General features: G+C 50.9%; 1 protein-coding gene across 1 annotated transcript in view; it reads left to right on the forward strand.

Annotated features, from left to right (window-relative positions):
• The window catches only part of SYPL2 (synaptophysin like 2), a 52,160-nt gene extending 36,461 nt beyond the window's left edge, over positions 1–15,699 (forward strand). The window contains exons 4-7 of the mRNA XM_038748748.1: positions 5,473–5,597; positions 9,314–9,515; positions 10,744–10,935; positions 15,300–15,699. Coding sequence (XP_038604676.1) covers positions 5,473–5,597; positions 9,314–9,515; positions 10,744–10,935; positions 15,300–15,452 — 672 coding nt within the window. The 3' untranslated portion in view covers positions 15,453–15,699. The remainder of the gene's footprint in view (positions 1–5,472; positions 5,598–9,313; positions 9,516–10,743; positions 10,936–15,299) is intronic.
• Positions 15,700–23,134: the final 7,435 nt, after the last annotated feature.

The raw sequence follows: 23,134 nt of genomic DNA on the forward strand, positions 1-23,134 counted from the left end.
GTGTTAAACACTCTGCACACAGTAGGCACTCAATACGTAGGATTGATTGATGATTGATTGACAGACAGCTGGATGTGCTAGACGTGAGGGTGGTGGGAAGGTGGATGAGGAGAGAGAGGATTTTGAGGGTCCCAGGTCCAGCTGGGATCATAGACTTCTGTTGGATGGAATGCTGAAGGAGTGTCAAATGCGCAGGGGTGAATCCAAGCATGGAGACTTGGCACTCCTAAAAAATAGTCAGGGTTCGGAGCCTCCCCTCTATCTCCAGACACTTATGAAAATATGCAGATGGGGAAGCAGTGTGGCCTAGTGAAAAGAACATGCGCCTGGGAGTTAGAGGACTTAGATTCTAATCCCAGTTCCACCACGTGCCCACTGGGTGATCTAGGACAGGTCACTTCCCTTTTCTGTCCCTCAGCTTCCTCAACTGTAAAATGGAATTGCAATACCTGTTCTTCTTCCTACTTATACTGGCAGCCCCATGTAGGACCGTGCACTTCCTGATTAACTTATATCTACCCCAGTGCTTAATGCAGTGCTTTTTTTTTTTGGTATGACATTTGTTAGGCACTTACTTTGTGCCAGGCACTGTACTAAGCCCAAGGGTAGATAGAAGCTCATTAGTCTGGACACAGTCCATGGCCTACATGAGGCTCACAGTCTTAATCCCCATTTTACACATGAGGTGACTGAGGTACAGAGAAGTTACAAAGTCTCACAGCAGATAAATGGTGGGGCTTGGATTATGACCCAGGTTCTTCTGATTTCCAGGTCCTTGCTTTATCAACTAGGACATGATGCTTAAGTACTTAACAAATATCATAGTTATTTTTATCATTATTGTGAAGTAGGTGAAGAAATTGCTGAGGGGTCAAGCCAAATCACATGGAAGGGAATGACCACCTCCCTGAACAATTGAGATTATGGTCATGCTACAGCATGGATTCATACATACTAGTTTCCCAGGACTGGGCCATAAGTGTCTGGTGCTCTCGGGCAGTAGTTGTTGTAATAATGATATTTATGTACCACCCACTGGGTTCCATACACTCTACTGAACCCTTGGAAAAGAAAAACTGAAGCACTAAATCCGGTCCTGGAATCCACCCTAGAGCTTAGCACATAGTAAGAGCTAACCAATACCACAATCATTATCAATATTATTATTATAAGGAGCTTATATTCTAATGGGGGAGGCAGACTTAAACATATTTACAAATAGAGTCATCTACTTATGCTGAAATAAATACAGAAGTATTGGAGGTGGCAATTGGATTGCTATAACTTAAGGTGTGAGGAAATCGTCAGGGAAGATTTGTTGGAGGAAGTGGGAGTTTTGGAGGACTTTGAATGTCAGGGGAGAGTTATAGTGTCAGATTGGAGGGGAAAAAGTGTGGAGGGAGTTCCAGGCTGTGAGAACAGAGTGAGTGAGGAGATGGAGGAAGGAAAACCAACAGTAAGGTACAGTTAGAAGGTTACCTCGGGAGGAACAAAAAGAGCCAGCTGGGGAGTAACAGGTTAATAATAATCATCGTGGCATTTATTAAGTACTTAATATGTGCCTAGCACTGTACTAAACACTAATAATAATAATGATGATGATGGCATTTATTAAAGCACTTACTATGTGCAAAGCACATAGATAATCACAAAGCACTTAGATAATCAGGTCAGATATACTCCCTGTCCCACATGGGGTTCACAGTCCAAATGGGAAAGAGAACAGGAATAATAATAATAATGATAATAACAATGTGTCAGGCACTGTACTAAGCTTCGGGGTAGCTACAAATTAATCAGTTTGGACACAGTCCATGTCAATCAATCAATCAATCAATCAATTGTATTTATTGAGCGCTTACTGTGTGCAGAGCACTGTATTAAGCGCTTGGGAAGTACAAGTTGGCAACATATAAAGTCCCTACCCAACAGTGGGCTCACAGTCTAAAAGGGGGAGACAGAGAACAAAACCAAACATACTAACAAAATAAAATAAATAGAATAGATATGTAAATAAATAAATAAATAGAGTAATAAATATGTACAAACATATATACATATATACAGGTGCTGTGGGGAAGGGAAGGAGGTAAGATGGGGGGGATGGAGAGGGGGACAAGGGGGAGAGGAAGGAAGGAGCTCAGTCTGGGAAGGCCTCCTGGAGGAGGTGAGCTCTCAGTAGGGCCTTGAAGGGAGGCAGAGAGCGAGCTTGGCGGATGGGCAGAGGGAGGGCATTCCAGGCCAGGGGGAGGACGTGGGCTGGGGGTCGATGGCGGGACAGGTGAGAACGAGGTATGGTGAGGAGATTAGCGGCAGAGGAGCGGAGGGTGCGGGGTGGGCTGTAGAAGGAGAGAAGGGAGGTGAGGTAGGAGGGGGAGAGGTGATGGACAGCCTTGAAGCCCAGGGTGAGGAGTTTCTGCCTGATGAGCAGATTGATTGGTAGCCACTGGAGATTTTTGAGGAATCTTTGAGGATTTTTGAGCTCCTACATGGAGCTCAGTCTTAATCCCTATTTTACAGGTGAGGAAATCAAGGCATAGAGATAATAATGGTATTTGTTAAGTACTTACTACTGTCAAGCCCTGTTTTAAGCACCGGGGTAGATGCAAAATAGTTGGGTCCCACATGGGGCTCACAGTCTTAGTAGGAGGGAGAACAGGTATTGAATTACCACTCTGCAGATGAGGGAACTGAGGCACAGAGAAATTAAGTGACTTGCCCAGGGTGACACAGCAGGTAAGTTGCAGGGCCAGGTTTAGAGACCGGGTTTTCTGGTACCCGGGCCTGTGTACTTTCCACTAGGACACTCTGCTTCAAACTGATGAGTGAGATGGGGAGAGTTGACAGGGATTGTGAATGAAAGTTCATTTCCAGGAGTCCCTTTTGCCTGAGATGATTTATTGGGGGTCCTTAAAGGCTAGGGCAGAGTAGTCCTCACAATGGCCCAGGGCTAGAGAGCAGGGGTTCTTGGCAACAATAGGCCGGCAGGACCTCAGAGAAGTTTTTGGTGTCCCCACAGTTCTGAACTTGAAGATAGTTGGTGAGACACCACCACCTATCTCCTCCTCATCCTCCTCATCCTCCTCCTCATCAGCGTGATCGTCATCATCATCCTCCTTTTCCTCCTCCTATTCCTCCTCCTTCTCATCCTCCTTGTCATTGTCATCCTCATCATCACTGTGATCCTCCTCCTCGCCCTCCTCTTTCTCATCGTCAGTGTTGCCGTCATCCTCCTCCTCCTCCTATTCCTCCTCTTTCTCATCCTCACTGTCATCATCATGGTCATCCTCCTCCTCCTCCTCCTCTTTTTGTTCTCCTCTCCTCTTCCTTTTCCTCCTCTTCCTTCTCCTTCTCCTCCTCCTTGTCCTCCTCTTACTTCTCCTCCTCCTCCTCATCATCCTACCCCTCTTCCTTCTCCTTCTCCTTCTCATCCTCCTGATCAGCTCCTTCCCAGGATTGGTTTGGAAACCGCAAAGAGGAGAATCCCAGGGCACATGGATTTTCCTGGTTATTAGTTTTTTTATGGTATTTGTTAAGCATTAACTTATACCATCAGCTAATCAGGTTGGACATAGTCCATGTCCTATTTGGGGTCCACAGTCTTAATCCCCATTTTACAGATGAGGAAATTGAGGCCCAGAGAAGTTGAATGACTTGCCCAAGTTTGCACAGTAGAAACAGCAGACATGTGGTGGAGACGGGACTAGAACCCAGGTCCTTCTGACTCCCAAGCCCATGCTCTATCCACAGGACCTCTGTGTTTCTCGGTTCAGACAAACCATCAAACAAACTTCCACACCCCAACCATGGAAACCAAAGCAAACTCCAGGAGAAGCCAGCCGAATAGGCTTCATCTCCACTTGCCCTCGCTGGAGGAGCAAAGTAGGCTAGTGGATAGAATATAGGCCTTCTAATCCTAGCTCCACCACTTGTCTGCTGTATGACCTTGAGCAAGTCACTTAAATTCTCTAGGGCTCTATTACCTCATGTGTAAAATGGGGATTAACGCTGTGAGCCCCATATGAGACATTGACTGTATCCGACCTGATTAGCTTGTATCTACCTGAGTGCTTAATACATTGTCTGGAACACAGTAAGCTTTTAACAAATATCATATTAAAAAAAAAAGAATCAACTCTCAAGTTGGGAATCCTCAGCAGTCACTGTGCTAAGGAGGGACTCTCAGTTGAAAGATGACACAGACACTGAGGAACAAGGAAGGTGGAATTCCTAGAGAGGCAGAATGCCTGTGGCTGGTCCTCAGGGAGACGGTGAAACCCACCACAGAGATGGGCCGGGGAGTAAGAACTGGGGTAATCGTGAGTGACCGGACTCTGTCTGTCTCCATGGAGGGCTCAGAGAGGATGGGTTGTTTCTGCCCCTTGTCTGCTGGGTGACCCTGGACAAGTCGCTTCATTTCTCTGTACCTCAGTTCCCTCATCTGTAAACTGGGGATTGAAATGTGAGCCCCATGAGGGACAGGGACTGTGTCCAACCCAATTTGCTTGTATCCACCCCAATGCTAATACAGTTCCTGGAACACGCTAGGTGCTTAACAAATACCACAATTATTATTATTTCTTTCTTTTCTTGGTATTTTTTAAGCGTTTACTATATACCAGGAACTGTATTAAACCCTGGGGTAGATAATAACAGCAATAATAATTGTGGTATTTGTTAAGCACTTACTATGTGCCAGGCACTGTACTACAGTGCCGGGGTGGATACAAGCAAATTTGGTTGGGCACCAACCCTGTCCCACGTGGGGCTCACAGTCTCAATCCCCATTTTATACTTGAGGGTACTGAGGCACAGAGAAGTGAAGTGAGTTGTCCAAGGTCACACAGCAGAAAAGTGGCAGAGACTGGATTAGAACTCACAACTTTCTGACTCCCAGGCCCATTAGGCCATGCTGCTTCGTCCCTATCCCACATGGGGCTCACAGTCTTAATCCTCATTTTACAGATGAGATAACAGAGGCCCAGAGAACTGGTGGTATTTAAGTGCTCACTATGTGCCAGGCACTGTACTAAGTGCTGGGGTGGATACCAGAAAATTGAGTTGGACCGAGTTCCCGTCCCATGTGGGGCTCACAGTGTCAATTCCCATTTTACAGATGAGGTAACGGAGGCACAGAAAAGTGAAGTGACTTGCCCAAGGTCACACAGCAGATAAGCGTGGAGCCAGAATTTGAACCCAGGCCCTTCTGACTCCCAGTCCCATGCTCTATCCGCTAAGCCACACTGCTTCACAGTCATGCCGTTTCCACAGTGCAGACCGTCCTCCGCATCAGTCCTGACCCCTGAGCTGTTGTGTAGCCACGGTCATCAGTGCAACAAACAGATACTCTACTGGAGGCTGCGAAGCTGGGCTCTGGTGGTCTCTGCCTGGCAAGGGAGGGGGAAACGGGGGTCCAGGGGGGTCTGGCTGGGGTCCACTGACTCTCCCGCTGGTCACTCCCTTCCCGTGCAGCTCTTTGCTATTTTCGCCTTCGGGTGCTGCGGCTCATACAGCGGGGAGACGGGGGCCACGGTCAGGTGCAACAACGATGCCAAGGATGTGAGCGCCATCCTTGTTCAGTTCGGCTATCCCTTCAGGTAAGTGGGGGCCGGGGCCTTGTTGGGGGGTCAGCAAAGGATTGAAATGGGGTTTCCCTAGGAAGATATTGTTAGGGCTGCCTCCTTTGGTTTCCCTCTCCCTGGAACTTCTCTCCCCACAGTTAGAGAGCTGTCAGGTGGAACCCCTAAGGGTAGCCATGGGAGTGAGTCCGTGCTATAAACGTCTCTGGTTGGAAGATGCTTCCTTTCTTGCTTGTCAGCTGCTGTTGAGAGGTGTGGAGGTCAGAAGGGTCCTGTGCTGGGGGACAGCAGGTTGGGGAGGTGAGAGGGAAAAGTTACTCTTTCCTCCAGCTCTTTCCCAGAGGTCATGCAAGGGGGAAGCTGTCTGCCCTGGGGGTTTCTCCCCATTGACCCTGGGCCGTGGCTTCAGCCCATGATGATGATGTTTGTTAAGCACTTACTATGTGCCAAACGCAGTTCTAAGCACTGGGGTAGATGCAAGGTTATCAGGTTATCTCACATGGGGCTCACAATCTTAGTCCCCATTTTACAGATGAGGTAACTGAGGCACAGAGAAGTTGTGACTTGCCCAAAGTCACATAGCTAAGTGGCAGAGCCAGGATTTGAACCCATGACCTCTGACTCCCAAGCTCGTGTTCCTTCCACTAAGCCTTGTTGCTTCTCTTAAACGCTGCTTTTCTTAAGCACTTACTATGTGCCAAGCACTGTTCTAAGCACTGGGGTAGATACAGTTAATCAGGTTGGACACAGTCCCTGTCCCACATGGGGCTCACACTCAATCCCCATTTTACAGATGAGGTAACAGGCCCAGAGAAGTTAAGTGACTTGTCCAAGGTCACCCAGGAGACACGTGGTGGAGCCAGGATTAGAACCCAGGTCCTTCTGACTTGTAGGCCTGTGCTTTATCCACTAAGCCATGCTACTTCCCTCTTGGCCTGCTGGTCCCCACTTCTCTGCTGGAGAGGCTTTGGGCTAGGGGCGGAGTGGGGAGAGGAGGAGCGTTGGCTACTTCCTTCTGCTAGCTGGGGCTTTTTGCATCATGGCTGGGCTTCAGGCACGACAGTCCTATTGAGACCCCTTGGTGATAACTCCTGCCCACTGGGCACACCAAGCCCTCTCTGGGAGTGTGGGGCAGGGCAAGGGTGGCACTGGAGAACTCCGTTTGAGCAGCAGCCGTTCCAGGAGCGACCTGCTTCCGTCTGATCAGAGTCCGGCTGGGAGTCCAGAGGAAACTCAGAATGGCCTAGTTCCCTGGGAGGGTCTCTGAAACGGGGTCCCACCTCACCTCCTGGGGCAGTTGCAGGGCCCAGCCCAGGGGTGGGGCGGGGGGAACCCTGCAGGCATCTTGGAACCCAGAACCTGTAGCCTGGGACAGTGAATTCTCAGGGCCCACAAACCTGCCAGTCAGTCCTTTCCCAACACTTTCCTGGTAGTAGGGAGGGAAACTCCTTGGCCTGGGCAGAGCTGGGTAGGGGAGGGGAGAAGGGGCCAGGATGAGCTTTTTGCCCCCCAGATTGCCTCTGCTGCAGCCTGCGGCATCAGCTCCTAATCAGAGCAGACTTGGAAGACATTTCCTGTTCCTTCCGCCACTGCTTTCTGCCTCCTTACTCTGGGGGCTGAGAAGAAGACTGGGCTACGGTTCTGATCAGAGGTGCCAGCTTTTCATCTTGAGTGTGTGGGCGAAAAGAGCACAGGAAATATAGGGGGAATGAGGATTGGAGAGATAGGCTTCTCAAGAGCAAACAGGCCAGAAAACCATCATTTTGGGTCTTTTCAAGCATTGTTCTAAGCGCTTGGGAGAATAAAATTTCAGTCCTATTGGGAAACTCTCTAGTCTTATCAGACACCTGGGATGAGCCAGGCTGGGAATCCAGCTCAAGAAAGCTTTGGGGATCATAACCCCATCTTCCCCAAGGAATGGGCACCTGTAGCTGGCTCATCCCAGCTTAGCGTCCTGCTCACCGACCAAGCCCCTGCCTTGACCTCAGTTGTCCTATCTGTAAAATGGAGGAAAGATACTGATCCACTTTCCAGAAGGGCAGCCAGAAGGACCTGATCACAGAGTGTAATTTCCTCAGCAGCCATAAAGTTAGGTGACCAGACATCCTGATGTAGGTGGGACAGACCCAAAATTTGGAGGAGGGAGGGCTGTCAATTCAAAGGAAAAATGGCCATCCTAGAACTCTTGCTGAGAGGACTTGGGAAGGGAGATATGTGTTGATGTGGGAGAGGAAGTTGGGAGCTGAGACAGCTGAGGGAGAAGTCACATCACTCTCCCAGTGAAGGGGAGGAGGAGGTTGAGGGGAAAGATTGGGAGGGCACCTGTGACCATCTGCAAGATCCAGGAGTCCCAGATCCAGGTTTGCGGGTCTGGAGCTCCTGGCTCTAGGTTCTGGAGTCCCAGCTCTAGGTGTGTAGGAGTGGAGCACCAGGCTCTAGATTCTGGGGTTCCAGCTCTGGGTGTGTGGGTCTGGAGTTTTTGACTAGGGGTTCCCCGGGTCCCAGATAATAATAATAATAATGATGATAATAATGGTATTTGTTAAGTGCTTACTATATGCAAAGCACTGTTCTAAGCGCTGGCGGGGGGATACAGGTGATCAAGTTGTCCCATGTGGGGCTCACAGTCTAAATCCCCATTTTACAGATGAGGTAACTGAGGCTCAGAGAAGTTAAGTGACTTGCCCAAATCACACAGTTGACAAGTGGCGGAGCTGGGATTAGAACCCATGACCTCTGATTCCCAAGCCCGGGCTCTTTCCACAGAGCCACGCTGCTTCTCAGAGCTAGGTTTGCAGGTCTGGAGCTCTTGGCTCTAGCTTTTGGGGTTCCAGCTGTGGGCATGTGGGTCTGGAGGTCCCAGCTAGGGCTTTTGGGGTCTCAACTCCAGGTATGCAAGTCCAGTGCTCTTGGCTAGGAGTTTGGGGGTCCCAGACCTCAGTGTGTAGATCTGGAACTCCTGGCTAGGGATTCCAGGATCCCAGTGTGTGCAGGTCTGAGTCTAACAAAGACAAAACTGCAAGCCAGGTGTTATGCAAGTTCTGGGCCTCCATCTTCCTCCTCTCCCATCCACTCCCTTTCCCAGGGCTCCTCCCCTCTTGCCCCTGCCCCACCCTCCCTCAGGTGACCGCACTGTTCAGCACCCTTATAATAATAATGTAATGATAGCATTTATTAAGCGCTTACTGTGTGCAAAGCACTGTTCTAAGCGCTGGGGAAGCTACAAGGTGATCAGGTTGTCCCACGGGGGGCTCACAGTCTTCATCCCCATTTTACAGATGAGGTAACTGAGGCACAGAGAAGTTAAGTGACTTGCCCAAAGTCACACAGCTGGCAGTTGGTGGAGCCGGGATTTGAACCCATGACCTCTGACTCCAAAGCCCAGGCTCTTTCCACCTTATCTTACCCCAAACTACCTTAGAAACAATCAGCCTCACTCAGATTGGAGGCTTCCCCGGGATGTGGAGAGAAAGAAGATGGGGAAAGATAACCTTCCTACTCAGATTCAGCAAACTGTGGAAAAGCTGGAGCTTCTGTTCTGAGTTTCTCCAACTTTGAGGCTTAACTCCTGACCCTTCCCCTTAATCCCAATCAAACGCTGGTCACTTTCCCCTTAGGAGAAAGGGGGTGGTGCCAGAGCCCTGGGCTGGGGGTGGGGTGGGAGAAATCCCTCCCAGCCTCCAAGTAAGCTTTAACATAGACCAGAGGTCCGTGACATCTCTCTCCCTGAGCAGGTTGCAACAGGTCGAGTATGATATGCCACTATGCGATGAAGAATCCAACACAAAGACACTGCACCTCATGGGGGACTTCTCGGCACCCGCTGAGTTCTTTGTCACCCTGGGCATCTTCTCTTTCTTCTACACTATGGCTGCCTTGGTCTTCTACCTGCGCTTCCATGGCCTCTATGCCGAGAACAAGCTCTTCCCTTTGGTGGTAAGCCCCTCTCCCTGACCCTCACCTTACATCCTTCTGGTCAGGGGCAGGGGACACGGGTCAGTCAGGGTGGCTCTGGGGACCCCCTGAGAAGACGCAGGCAGTGACGGGAATGTGCCCTTGCGCTGAGGAGGGCGGAGAGGGAATATGGTGAGAGGTCTTGGGGGCAGGAAGGTGGATGCCCTCGACCTTCTCACTGGGCTTCTGCCCTCCACCCCCCTGGCACCTCACCACGGGGTCATAGACCTCTAGGAAGGAGGTGGGCAGCTACCCTGGCTCTCCCCATCTTACCTCTCAGAGACAGAGGGTCCCTCCAGGGTCTGGCCTGGAGCAAAGGTGCCTGAAATTCATGCCGGCAGGATCAATCAATCAATCAGTGGTATTTCTAGACTGTGAGCCCGTTGTTGGGTAGGGACCGTCTCTCTATGTTGCCAACTTGTACTTCCCAGGCACTTAGTACAGTGCTCTGCACACAGTAAGCGCTCAATAAATATGATTGAATGAATGAATGAATTTGTTATGTGTTTACTATGTGCAGAGCACTGTACTGAGCACTTGGGAAAGTACAATGCAACAGAATTAGTGGACAGGTTCCCTGCTCATCATTCATTTATTCAATCGTATTTATTGAGCGCTTACTGTGTACAAAGCACTGTACTAAGCGCTTGGGAAGTACAAGTCGGCAACATATAGAGACGGTCCCTACCCAACAACGGGCTCACAGTCTAGAAGGGGGACACAGACAACAAAACAAAATATGTAGACAGGTGTCAAAATCGTCAGAGCAAATAGAATTATAGCAATATGTACATCATTAACAAAATAAATAGAATAGTAAATATGTACCAGTAAAATAAATAGAGTAATAAATCTGTACAAATATGTACAAGTGCTGTAGGGAGGGGAGGGAGGTAAGGCGGGAGGGATGGGGAGGAGGAGAGGAAAAAGGGGGCTCATCACCAGCTCACAGTCTAGAGGACTGTAGGATTATGCTGAAGACCCAGCCTTGAGCCTCCAAAACTGGAGTTCCTTCCCAGAGCAGGGAAGGGGTCTCTGAAAAGAGGCTGGGGTCTGTCCCTGTCCAGATCTGGCTGGCTCTGAGCCTACTGAGGGAGGGAGGAGGCTCAGCCTGGGGCCCCCTGGCAACAGGCCTCCCGGGATCTGGCTGGTTGGGGTTTGGGGAGGAGGAGCAGGGATCTCCCTCTCTGAGCCGTCTACCCCCTCCCAGGACTTCTGCGTGACAGTCTCCTTCACCTTCTTCTGGCTGGTGGCGGCGGCTGCCTGGGGCAAGGGCCTAACGGACGTGAAAGGGGCCACTCGGCCGTCCAGTCTGACTGCTGCCATGTCTGTGTGCCATGGGGAGGAGGCCGTTTGCAGTGCCGGGGCTACCCCTTCCATGGGGCTGGCCAACATCTCCGTGGTAAGACCTGCCCTCTCGGGTGACAGGCAGGGCAGGGTCGGGAAGGGGGACAGCAGGGAGCCAGGAGAAAGGAAAACTGGGAAGAACACACACACACACACACACACACACACACACACACACACACACATCCACTCTCTCTCTCTCTCTCTTTCTCTCTCTCTCTCTCTCTTTCTCTGAGACTGGCCTGTTCCAAAAGAAGCAGTATGACCTAGTGGCGAGAGCACTGGCTTGGGAGTCAGAGGTCACAATAATAATAATAATAATGGCATTTATTAAGCGCTTGCTATGTGCAAATCACTGTTCTAAGTGCTGGGGAGGTTACAAGGTGATCACGTTGTCCCTCGTGGGGCTCCCAGTCTTAATCCCCATTTTGCAGATGAGGTAACTGAGGCACAGAGAAGTGAAGTGACTTGCCCAAAGTCACAGAGCTGACAACTGGCGGAGCTGGGATTTGAACCCATGACCTCCGACTCCAAAGCCCGTGTTCTTTCCACTGAGCCACACTGCTTCTCATGGGTTCTAATCCCACTTACATCACTTGTCTGCTCTGTGACCTTGGTCAAGTCATTTAACTTCTCTGTGCCTCAGATACCTCATCTGTAAAATGGGGAGTAAGACAATGAGCCCCAGGTGGGACAGGGACTGTGTCCAACCCGATTATTGTGTATCTACCCCAGCACTTAGAACAGTGGTTGGCACATAGTAAATGCTTAGCAAATACCATTATTATTAATTAAGAGAAGAAAGAGGATGCTCCTTGGACCATTTGCCCACTTCCTCCCCATCAAACTGGTCCCTTCAACTGCTTCTTTTTCCTGCACGGTGAAAGTTCCCAAATCCCAGGGCCAGAAGCCAGGGGTTCCAGGACTCACAGTGCCCCAACTTTTCAGAATGTAGGTTGGTGAAATGGGTCTCCCCTGATGCTCTCTCTGTAATGGTGGCCAGCGACTCTGGATTTGTTAAACACTTACTCTATGCCAAACACTGTTCTAAGCAATGGGGAAGATTCAAGAAAATCTGGGAGGCAGCTTGGCTTAGTGGATAGATCTTGGTTCTGGGAGTCAGAAGGTCATGGGTTCTACTCCTCTGTCTGCCACTTGTCTGCTGTGTGACCTTGGGCAAGTCACTTAACCTCTCTGTGCCTCAGTTACCTCTTCTTAAAAATGAGGATTGAGACTGTGAGCCCCACGTGGGACAGGGACTGTTTCCAGCCTGATTTGCTTATATCCACTACAGTGCCTGGCACATAGTATGCACTGTCCTTCCCAAGCACTTAGTACAGTGCTGTGCACACAGTAAGCGCTCAATAAATACGATTGATTGATTAACAAATACCATAGTTATTATTATCATTATTATTAAAATCAAGTCCCACATGGGGCTTGCATTCTAAGTAGGATGATCAGAAATTGAATCCCCATTTTGCAGATGAGGGAACTGAGGCAAAGAGAAGTTAAGCGACTTGCCTAAGGCCACACAGCAGATCAGTGGCAGGGCCAAGATTAGAATCCAAGTCCTCTGACTCCCAGGCCTATCCTATTTCCAGTAGGCTTTTCTAGAGAAGCAGCATGGCTCAGTGAAAAGAGCATGGGCTTTGGAGTTAGAGGTCATGGGTTCGAATCCCGACTCCACCACATGACGGCTGTGTGATCTTGGGCAAGTCACTTAACTTCTCTGAGCCTCAGTTACCTCATCTGTAAAATGGGGATTGATTGTAAGCCCCACGTGAGGCAACTTGATCACCCTGTATCCCCCCTCAGCGCTTAGAACAGTGCTCTGCACATAGTAAGCGCTTAACAAATGACATCATTACTATTACTATTTCTAGTGATCATCCTTTCTGTGAGTGTCTCATCTGTCCTAGAGAGGATCCACGTAGACTGGGGACAGAGGGTTGGCCTGGAACGAGACCTGGGCTAGAAGGGAATGTGAGCTAATAAAAACATTGTGAGTCTGGGGATCAGAAGATTCTGTGTTCTAGTACTAGATCTGCCACTGGCTTGCCGTATCACTTAGCTTCCCTCAGCCTCAATTTCCTCACTTGTAAAAATGGGGATAATAATTCCCGGCTGGTCCTACCCCTCAGGGAATATTGTGAGGCTAGAATGAAGTGCAAAGATGCGAAAGCACTTTGGAAAAATTGAAGAGCTCCACAAATTCAAGGTGCATTGTTTTTCTTAATTTAGGGGCAGGGCCTGGAATTTGTATTAGTGGCTTTTGGGCTGAAGGACTCCATAGGGGTTCTGGTTTTCTCTGCTGACAGCAGTGCTACCTGTGAGATTAGAGATGGATGAAGAGCCAGGAGGGAGTCATTGCATTCTGGGAGTTTTTGAGTCCATGCATCCGGTTCTATATTCCATCAAACTCCCTCCCAGGAACTCTTAGGGTGCTCAGTTGGATCAATCAATCAATCAATCAATCAATCATATTTATTGAGTGCTTACTGTGTGCAGAGCACTGTACTAAGTGCTTGGGAAGTACATGTTGGCAACATATAGAGACAGTCCCTACCCAACAGTGGGCTCACAGTCTAAAAGGGGAAGACAGAGAACAAAACCAAACATACTAAGAAAATAAAATAAATAGAATAGATATGTATAAGTAAAATAAATAAATAAATAGAGTAATAAATATGTACAAACATATATACAGGTGCTGTGGGGAAGGGAAGGAGGTAAGATGGGGGGATGGAGAGGGGAACGAGGGGGAGAGGAAGGAAGGGGCTCAGTCTGGGAAGGCCTCCTGGAGGAGGTGAGCTCTCAGTAGGGCCTTGAAGGGAGGAAGAGAGCTAGCTTGGCGGATGGGCAGAGGGAGGGCATTCCAGAAAAATATGGAACGCTTCACAAATTTGCGTGTCAACCTTGCGCTGTGTGATGAACACCGAACCATGCAATCAATCAATCAATCAATCGTATTTATTGAGTGCTTACTGTGTGCAGAGCACTGTACTAAGTGCTTGGGAAGTACAAGTTGGCAACATATAGAGTCAGTCCCTACCCAACAGTGGGCTCAACATCTATCTCCTCAGCTCATCTGAAGAGCTTCCCCTCACCCCACCGCAACACACACCCCCTAGTTAGCATCCTCTTCATTGCTCTTTCATGTTGACTGGGCCAGATTCTCCCAGAAGTATGCTAGGCTCACCTAGAAGCTGTCCCGCTTCTTCAGGCTTGGAGGATTTTAGGATTAAACTGTCACTGCTTTCAGACACAGAGAGCCTAGCCAACCCCTGGATGCAGTTCATCCGTTGGGGAACCATGGATCCTTCAGTTCTGCCATGATTAGTGGATAAAGCCTGGGCTTGGGAGTCAGAAAGGCCTGGGTTCTAATTCCGACTCTGCTGTTTGTCTGCTGTGTGACCTTGGGTGAGTCACTTAACTTCTCTATGCCTCACCTCGTCTGTAAAATGGGGATTAAACATGTGAGCCCTTATGTGGGACAGGGACTGTATCCAACCTGATTTGCTTGTAACAATAATAATAATAACAATGGTTTTTGTTAAGTGCTTACTATGTACCAAGCACTGTTCTAAGCACTGAATTATGGTATTTTGTTAGGCACTTAATATGTGCCCGGGCACTGTACTAAGCACTGGGGTGAACACAAGCAAATAGGGTTGAACACAGTACCGATCCCCTGTGGGGCTCACAGTCCCAATCCCCATTTTACAGATGAGGTAACTGAGGCCCAGAGAACTGGAGTGACTTGCCCAAGGTCACACAGCAGAGAAGTGGTGGAGCTGGAATTAGAACCCATGACCACCTGATTCCCAGGCCCATGCTCTATCCACTATGCCATGCTGCTTAGTACGTGCCTGTTACATAGTAAGCGCTTAACAAACATGGCAATATTATTATTAATTTGATAAATCAGTGGTATTCATTGAGTACCCACTGGGTACGAAGCACTGAACTAAGCACTTGGGGGAGTCCGACAGAGGCAAAACACCTCTGGCCTGCCGTGGAGGAGTTCGTCGTCTGATGAAGGGGCTGCCACGTTAATGGAGAGGGACCCTCCTGGGCAGGATGATGAAGTTGAACTGGGCAGCTGCTGCTAGCCATCTGGTGGGAGAGCTGAGTCCTGGGATCACGGTGGGGAAGGGGAGGGGGGCAGAGAGAGAGTGCTGAGAAAGCAGGGCTAACCCCGTACACCCCATCTGCATAACTCACAACCCTCTATCTCGATGCTACTCATTATGGCATCCTTAACCTCTCTTTCTCTTACACACCACACACCGCCCTCCCCACCCCCCTCCCTACGTTTCCCCCTCCCAAGAGTTGCTGGCCTGGGCAGCCCGGGCTCCTTGGCCGTAACCCTGACCGCTCTTTCCTTCTCCCTCTGCTCTCCCTTTGGTTCTGCAGCTCTTTGGCTTCATCAACTTCGTCCTGTGGGCTGGGAACTGCTGGTTCGTGTTCAAGGAGACCCCGTGGCACGGCCAGGTCCAGGCCCAAGACCAGGCCCAGGCCACTGGCAAGGAGAGCGTGATCGAGATGGGGGCTGTGGAGAAGCAGTGAGAGCCCTCTACTTCTCGAACAGCCAGTGCCTCACCAACCTCCGACTGCCAGGACCGTCTTCTCCCCCTCCTCCTCCGCTCCCCGTCACGTTCCTTTCTCTTTCTCCTCCTCCTCCCCACCCCATTTTCCTCCTCCTCTTTCCCCTTCTCTTCCTTCTCCTGCTCCTCCACTCACCCCTCCTTCCTGAGCATCAGGGGCAGGGCTACCTTGCCTTCCCCCACACTGAACCCCTAGATCTCCTCTCTTCTCGGACATCTTCTACTGCTCCCCTGAGGACTAGTGACCTTCTGCAAGGTGCGGTGGGATGGGGTTAGGGCGTGGTTAGTGGGGCTAGGGGGCCATCCTCTGCTGTGCCCTAGGGTACCCTGACACTGTCCCACCTGGCCTGGAGGGATGAAGAGAGAGAGGAGGGAAGGGACGGGAGGAGACTGATGGGCCCTTCTCCGGTCCCATCGTTGTGGCCCAGATCTCCCCAGCTTGGCCATCTCTCAGAAGCTGCTGCTGGCCGGCTCCTCTGGCCAAACCGAGCACCTCCAGGAGAGGGTGGCATTCATCCCTATGCACCAAGGGTGGGTGGATGCTTCTGGGCCCCCGCCCCAGGCTTGCCCCCAGCCCCACCCAGTCTGGCAGGGAAGAGTCTGTGGAAAGGGATTGGCCCTTGCTTCGCCGCACAGGCTTCAGGCTGCTGTTTGGGGCTCTGGGGATGCAGGGAATGCTGCCCCAGGCCTGGACCGTGGCCCCAGGAAACACATTTTGGGGCGGGGGACAGGGAGGGGAGGGCAGGAGGAAACCCCATCCCATACTTCACCTGGAAACCTGAATCTTATGGGTCCCAGGGCAGAGGCTGTTGTAAGCTCAGGGCACCTGGGAGGGAGTAGTAGGGTGACGACAGGACCCTGGGCCCTGCCCTAATTCAGGACTCTGCGAGCTCAGGACCTTCTCTCTAATCCCAAGGCTGCCAACCCCAGATGGGCCCCCTTCTCTCCCCCTACTCTGTCAGAGCCCTTAGCTTGGCCAACCCAATCCTCCCCAGGTCCTTCTTCCATTCCTGGGTCAGAGTCAGGAGTCTGAGAGGGCTGCTTCCCCAGCTGGCCACCCTGGCCAACGTACTTCCTTCCCACCCCAAAAAGTGAGGTCTCTCCTGCCCTCCCTCGAGGCAGAAAAGTCCCCTCCCACCTTTCCCCTTAATAAGAGGAGTGCCTTTCCCTTAAGCTATGAGGGTGGCAACTAGTGCTCTTCGCCCTGTGCCTTTTCCTTGGGTCCTCTCCCTAGCTTTCTCAACTCTCCCATGTCCAGCAAAGACCGACGTTATTGGTGCTTCATCACTCCGGGACCTAATGTTCAGCCACAATCCAGTTTCTCTTTATTGGCCTCAGTTTCCCCTCTTCTTCCTTCTGCTTCCTCTGGCCCCTATCTCCCTCTGCCACACACAGACCTTTAACTTGCTCTGCCCAGGCCCTTTCCTCCCACTCCACTTGCAAGAACCCCGTGGCCCAGATCATGAAGATGGGCTGTCCTTTCCCAGAGCAGGCTAAGTCCCCACCGCCACTCGCTTCCCCCGGCCTCTCCACCCCTTCTTCTTAGCTTATTTAGTTACGATGGAGGCTTGAGATTCAGAGTCCTGAGGTCTGACTTTGGTCACATGACCGTGGGCAAGTCATTTCCTGTCCACCTCTGAGTATGACCTGGAGTGGATGATCTTGGTCCAGAGAGCAACCCAGGGCCCTTCAGGTGGAAGGAGGGTAGGAGCCCTGAGGGTTGCTGTGATTTTTTGCTGACTTGGGAAAGGGGCTTGGGAAGGCCTGCCCCATTCCCCCCACCCATCCCCCCCTCCCCACAGCTATACAGGGGCAAGGGAGCAGTCTCCCTGCCACTCCAGACTGAGAACACAAATGACAAGGGGCAGTTGAAGGCAGGGGGGAGGAGGGAGGGAAGCCGTTCTTTCATTTTACTTCAAGCCAGCCCCACAGGGGTTTGCGAGCAGCTTCTACTGTGACTTTGTGTGGATTCTGTGTCTGTTTTATTTATTTGAAATGTGAGGCATAAAGTGTTCAGATATAGGAAACCGTGAGCACTGGCCAAGGAAATAAGGTGGGGGCAGGGGGAAGGGACTTGACGAAAGGAAGGTCCATGGTTCCATCCAAGCACCCCACGTTCCCGTTTACCAATGCCAGCTCTGGCTGCTTTACCCAGTCCTGACAGCGGTAGAGACATTGGTCTGAAATCTCCTGGTGGGCCGGGGGGGTGGTCCTTGGCCCTGGCAAACTGGGCTCCTGCCCGGGCACTGCCCCTTGGGACCTCGATGCCACCCGTTGGCCCTGCTTCTCCTTGTCCTTTGCCTCCCTGGGGTGATGTTGCATGATGTTTTCTGGTGCTTGTTCTGACAGCTTTGAATAAACAGTGCTACGAGGGTTTGCTATGAAGGAGTGGTGGCTGGGGAGAGTCGTGGTTTTTTTCATTCCTCCTGGCGGAGAGCTCCTGGAAAGGATCAGGTGCCCTAGGGGCCCCTCCCCTGGGTCGGGCAGGGAGCCCTGGAGGGGCTCGGCTGCCTGTATCGGGTGGCACTCCCAGAACTGGGCCCTGACCTTGGGCACCCCGCCATACCCCATCTGAAAACCGCCACCTCACAGGAAGTGTCAGTCTAATTCGGGCTGCTCGGGAGGATTAGGACTCCTGGGTCCCAGTCCCACTCTGCAGATCACCATGCCTCCGTGGGGGCAACAAGTATATTTGAAGAGGATTGGAAGAGGGGGAGAAAAATCCAATTTGGGGTGCCTGAAACAGGTGAGCAGAACCAACCTAACGTGGGCATGAATTGGGCCAGGCGGGCAAGATTGACGCTTTTGTAGCCGTGTTTTGCTAGCTTCGCCTCTGAAATCGGCCCCAGGGACCCTACTTCCTGCCGGTCAAACACTGGGCATGTAAGGAAGCAGCATAATCTAGCAGAGAGACCATAGATCTGGGAGGTAGGAGACCGGGATCCTAGTCCCAGCTCATCCCACAGCCTTGCTGTGTGAACTCCAATGTCAACCTCTCCGGGCCTCAGTTTTCTCATCTGGAAAATGGGAATAGAAATACCTACCTGCTCTGACACCTACACCCCAACTGCATATTAGGTTATGAGGATAAAATGATGCAAAAGTACTTTGGCAAAATAAAAACACTCTTCCAATTCGAGGGATTGTTATCAGGTTACGATTCAGCCTTTTCTACTCAAACAATCAATCAATCGCATTTATTGAGAGTTTACAGTGTGCAGACCACTGCACTAGTTCTATTCCCTGCCCCCCAGGCTCCCAACCCGGGTCCACTGCTACCCTGAGGGGGCTCAGCCAGGGCTGTCTCCAGAGCCAGATATTGTGCCTGTGATAATGATGCAGGCAGATGCTCTGAAATTTTTCAACCTGCTCTCAGATTTGCTCCACTGAGATCCAGCCCCCAGGTTGCCTGGAAATGTGGACAAGTCAGTTTCCCTGCCCAAACCTGTTTCTCTAACTGTGTAACGGGACTAGTCTACTCGGGGGCTGGTGGGACCGGGGACTAGACTTTGAGCCCCAGATACTCTTCCTGAGACTACAATCCTGGCCCACCGGGGGTTAGACGAGGAGCCCCACCTGAAGAAAAAGGCCACAGAATGACAAGGTCAGAGGTCAGGCTGCCCAGGGCACCTCCGATTTGGTTTTCTCAGGCTGCTCTAGCAGGGTTGGTTGCGACGCCTCTGACAATAGCTGGCTAATCTGTCAATCGATGGTATTTACTGAGTGCTTACTGTGTGCAGAACGCTGCACCAAGTGCTTAGGAGAGTCCGGTACAACAGAGTTGGTAGGCATATTCCCCGACCACAGTGAGTTTACAGTCTATTGCCATTGTCCCCGAGGGTCTACAGCCTGGTAGGTTTCAAACAACTGTGGTTAGACTTGGGGCAGATCACAGAACTCCATTCTCTCTGGGCCTCTGCCCGGGACCAGAGAGGCCGACCCGGAAGCGGTGTGGCCTAGTGGAAAAAGCTTGGCCCCAACTTTGAATCCTGCTTGCCGGAAGACCTTGGGCAAATCTTTCCTATGCCTCTACTTCCTCATCTGTAAAAGGGGGATTCAATGCCTGTTCTCCCTCCCCTTTAGACTCAGTCCCATGTGGGACTGGGATCTGTGCCGTAGAAATAGTAATAATGGAACACTTATTGTGTCCAGGGCACTGTACTAAGTGCTGGGGAAGAAGACTCAGTAGGGAATTAGAAACTGTTCCTGTCCATCAGGGTGCTCACAATCTAACCTCTAGGCTGTAAACCTGCGAGAAGGAAACATGCCTACCAACTCTGTTGTACGGCACTCTCCCAAGCGCTTAGTACAGTGCTCTGTCCACAGTAGGTGTTCAATAAGTACCACTGATAGATTTATTGATCGATTAACCTGGTAGGACCCGGTTACCTCGAACCTACCTCGGGGCTTGGTACGATGCTTGGAAAATGCCTAACAAACACCACAGCAATCGAAGTCCACTCACTCCTCACGACCCCAATGGGGTTTCCCATCCACCAGCCGCCATCCATCAGTCACCGGGGCCCCCCGGAATGCGGGTGCAGGGGGGTGAGGCAGGTTGTGGTCGATTTGGGGTGCCAGACGTTTACCTCCTTTATGGGATGGGAAAGGGCTGGGGGACTGGGGGAGTATGTGTCCATCAGTGAACTGGAGGAAGGTGTCAGTGATTAAGGCCCTTCCAAGCCCCGGGCAGGGAAATGACAGCTTGGATGAGAAATCTCCGCCAGCAGAGGCTCCGGCAGCCGCCCTTCCAGGGAAGAAAGTATTCATTAGAAAAAGGAGCCAAAGTGATGGATGGCGTCAGGGCCGGGCCAGGGTTTGGGAAGAGGCTGGCAGGCAGGGTATTGATCTCGGCATACGGAGGGGGATGGGGAGGGGACCCCGCCAGACCGAGCGGCTGGCTCTGGCTCGGAGGGGCTCGTCCGTCTTCTTGACAGGTGATCTTGGCCAGCGGCCTCCCGCACCGCCCAGGTGCCCTCCAGGCCTGCCCTTCAGTCCTCCTCCTCCCAGGGTGAGGCTGGGCCAGGCCAAGAGGGGCTAGGAGAGGGAGGGCTGTGGTGGCCCTGAGACTCTTTCGACCCACAACTCCGTCGCCCCCGCCCCCCGGGGCGGTCCACGTCTCCCAAAGCAACGGCCACTGTGTCCCAGGAAAGAGGATGCCCAGATGGCTGGGGTCCAGCTGGGGGCGAGGAAAAGGGGGCTAAGCGCTGTTCTAAGCACGGGGGAGGTTACAAGGTGATCAGGTCTTTATCCCCATTTTACAGATGAGGGAACTGAGGCCCAGAGAAGTAAGGTGACTTGCCCAAAGTCACCCAGCAGACATGTGGTGGAGCCGGGATTCGAACCCATGACCTCTGACCCCAAAGCCCATGCTCTTTCCACTGAGCCACGCTGCTTAAGGGATTATGTTGCCAACTTGTACTTCCCAAGAGCTTAGTCCAGTGCTCTGCCCATGGTAAGTGCCCAATATATACGATTGAATGAATGAATGAATGAACGAATGAACACAGTAAGCACTCAATTGAGAAGCGGCGTGGCTCAGTGGGAAGAGCACGGGCTTTGGAGTCAGAGGTCATGGGTTAGAATCCCGGCTCCACATGTCTGCTGCGTGACCTTGGGCAAGTCACTTCACTTCTCTGAGCCTCAGTGACCTCACCTGTAAAATGGGGATTAAGACGGTGAGCCCCACGTGGGACAATTTGATCACCTTGTATCCCCCCCAGCACTTAGAACAGTGCTTGGCACATAGTAAGGGCTTAACAAATACCATCATTATTATTATTACTATTTGGAGTCAGAAGTCATGGGTTCGAATCCCGGCTCCGCCACATGTCTGCTGCACGACCTTGGGCAAGTCACTTCACTTCTCTGAGACTCAGTTTCCTCATCTGTAAAATGGGGATTAAGACTGTGAGCCTCCTGTGGGACAACTTTATCACCTTGTAACCTCCCCAGTGCTTAGAACAGTGCTTTGCACATAGTAAGCGCTTAATAAATGCCATTATTATTATTATTATTATTATTATTATTATTATTATCTGTAAAATGGGGATTAAGACTGTGAGCCCCACATGGGACAACTTGATCACCTTGTATCCCCCCCCAGCACTTAGAACAGTGCTTTGCACATAGTAGGGGCTTAACAAATGATGATGATGACGGCATTTATTAAGTGCTTACTATGTGCCAAGCACTGTTCTAAGCGCTGGGGAGGATACAAAGTGATTAGGCTGTCTCACGTGGGGCTCACAGACTTAATCCCCGTTTTACAGATGAGGGAACTGCGGCACAGAGAAGTCAAGTAACTTGCCCAAAGTCACACAGCCGACAAGTGGCGGAGCTGGGATTCGAACCCATGACCTCTGACTCCAAAGCCCGGGCTCTTTCCACTGAGCCACGCTGCCGTCATTATTATTATTATTAATAATAAATACGATTGAATGAATGAATGAGTGAATGAATGAATGAATGAGTGAATGAATGAGTGGATGAATGAGTGAATGAATGAGAAGCAGCGTGGCTCAGTAGGAAAGAGCCCGGGCTTTGGAGTCAGAGGTCATGGGTTCAAATTCCGGCTCCACCACTTGTCAGCTGTGTGACTTTGGGCAAGTCACTTAATAATAATAATAATGATGGTATTTATTAAGCGCTTACTATGTGCAGAGCACTGTTCTAAGCGCTGGGGATATACAAGGTGATCAAGTTGTCCCACGTGGGGCTCACAGTCTTAATCCCCATTTTACAGATGAGGTAACTGAGGCTCAGAGAAGTTAAGTGACTTGCCCAAGGTCACACAGCAGACATGTGGTGGAGTCGGGATTCGAACCCATGACCTCTGACTCCAAAGGCCGGGCTCTTTTCCACTGAGCCACGCTGCTTCTCTGCTTCACTTAAGTTCTCCGGGCCTCAGTTCCCTCATCTGTAAAATGGGGATTAAATCTGTGAGCCCCACGAGGGACAACCTGATCACCCTGTAACCTCCCCAGCGCTTAGAACAGTGCTTTGCACATAGTAAGCGCTTAATAAATACCATCATTATTATTATTATTATGAGTGAATGAATGAATGAGTGAATGAATGAATGAATGAGTGAATGAATGAGTGAGTGAATGAATGAGTGAGTGAATGAATGAGTGAGTGAATGAATGATTGAGTGAATGAATAAATGAATGAATGAGTGAGTGAATGAATGAATGAGTGAATGAATGAGTGAGTGAGTGAATGAGTGAGTGAATGAATGAGTGAATGAATGAATGAGTGAATGATTGAGTGAGTGAATGAATGAGTGAGTGAGTGAATGAATGAGTGAATGAATGAATGAGTGAATGAATGAGTGAGTGAATGAATGAATGAATGAGTGAATGAATGAATGAATGAGTGGATGAACGAATGAATGAATGAGTGGATGGATGAATGAATGAATGAATGAATGAATGAATGAAAAGCCCCCTCCCCCCCCCCCCCAGGCCAGGCTGCCGGCCGCCACAGGCCCCCGCACGGACTACATTTCCCGGCAGGCTCTGCGCCGGGCGCCTGCGCACGGGAGGGGAGGCCGGAGGGAGGGAGGGCGGGGGGAGGGGGGAGAGGAGGGGAAACGTGCCTGCCGGGAGGGGGCGCGCGCGCGGGCGCGCGTCCGCGGCGGTG

This window comes from Tachyglossus aculeatus, chromosome 7 (genome assembly GCF_015852505.1).
Source record: "Tachyglossus aculeatus isolate mTacAcu1 chromosome 7, mTacAcu1.pri, whole genome shotgun sequence".
NCBI lineage: Eukaryota > Metazoa > Chordata > Mammalia > Monotremata > Tachyglossidae > Tachyglossus > Tachyglossus aculeatus.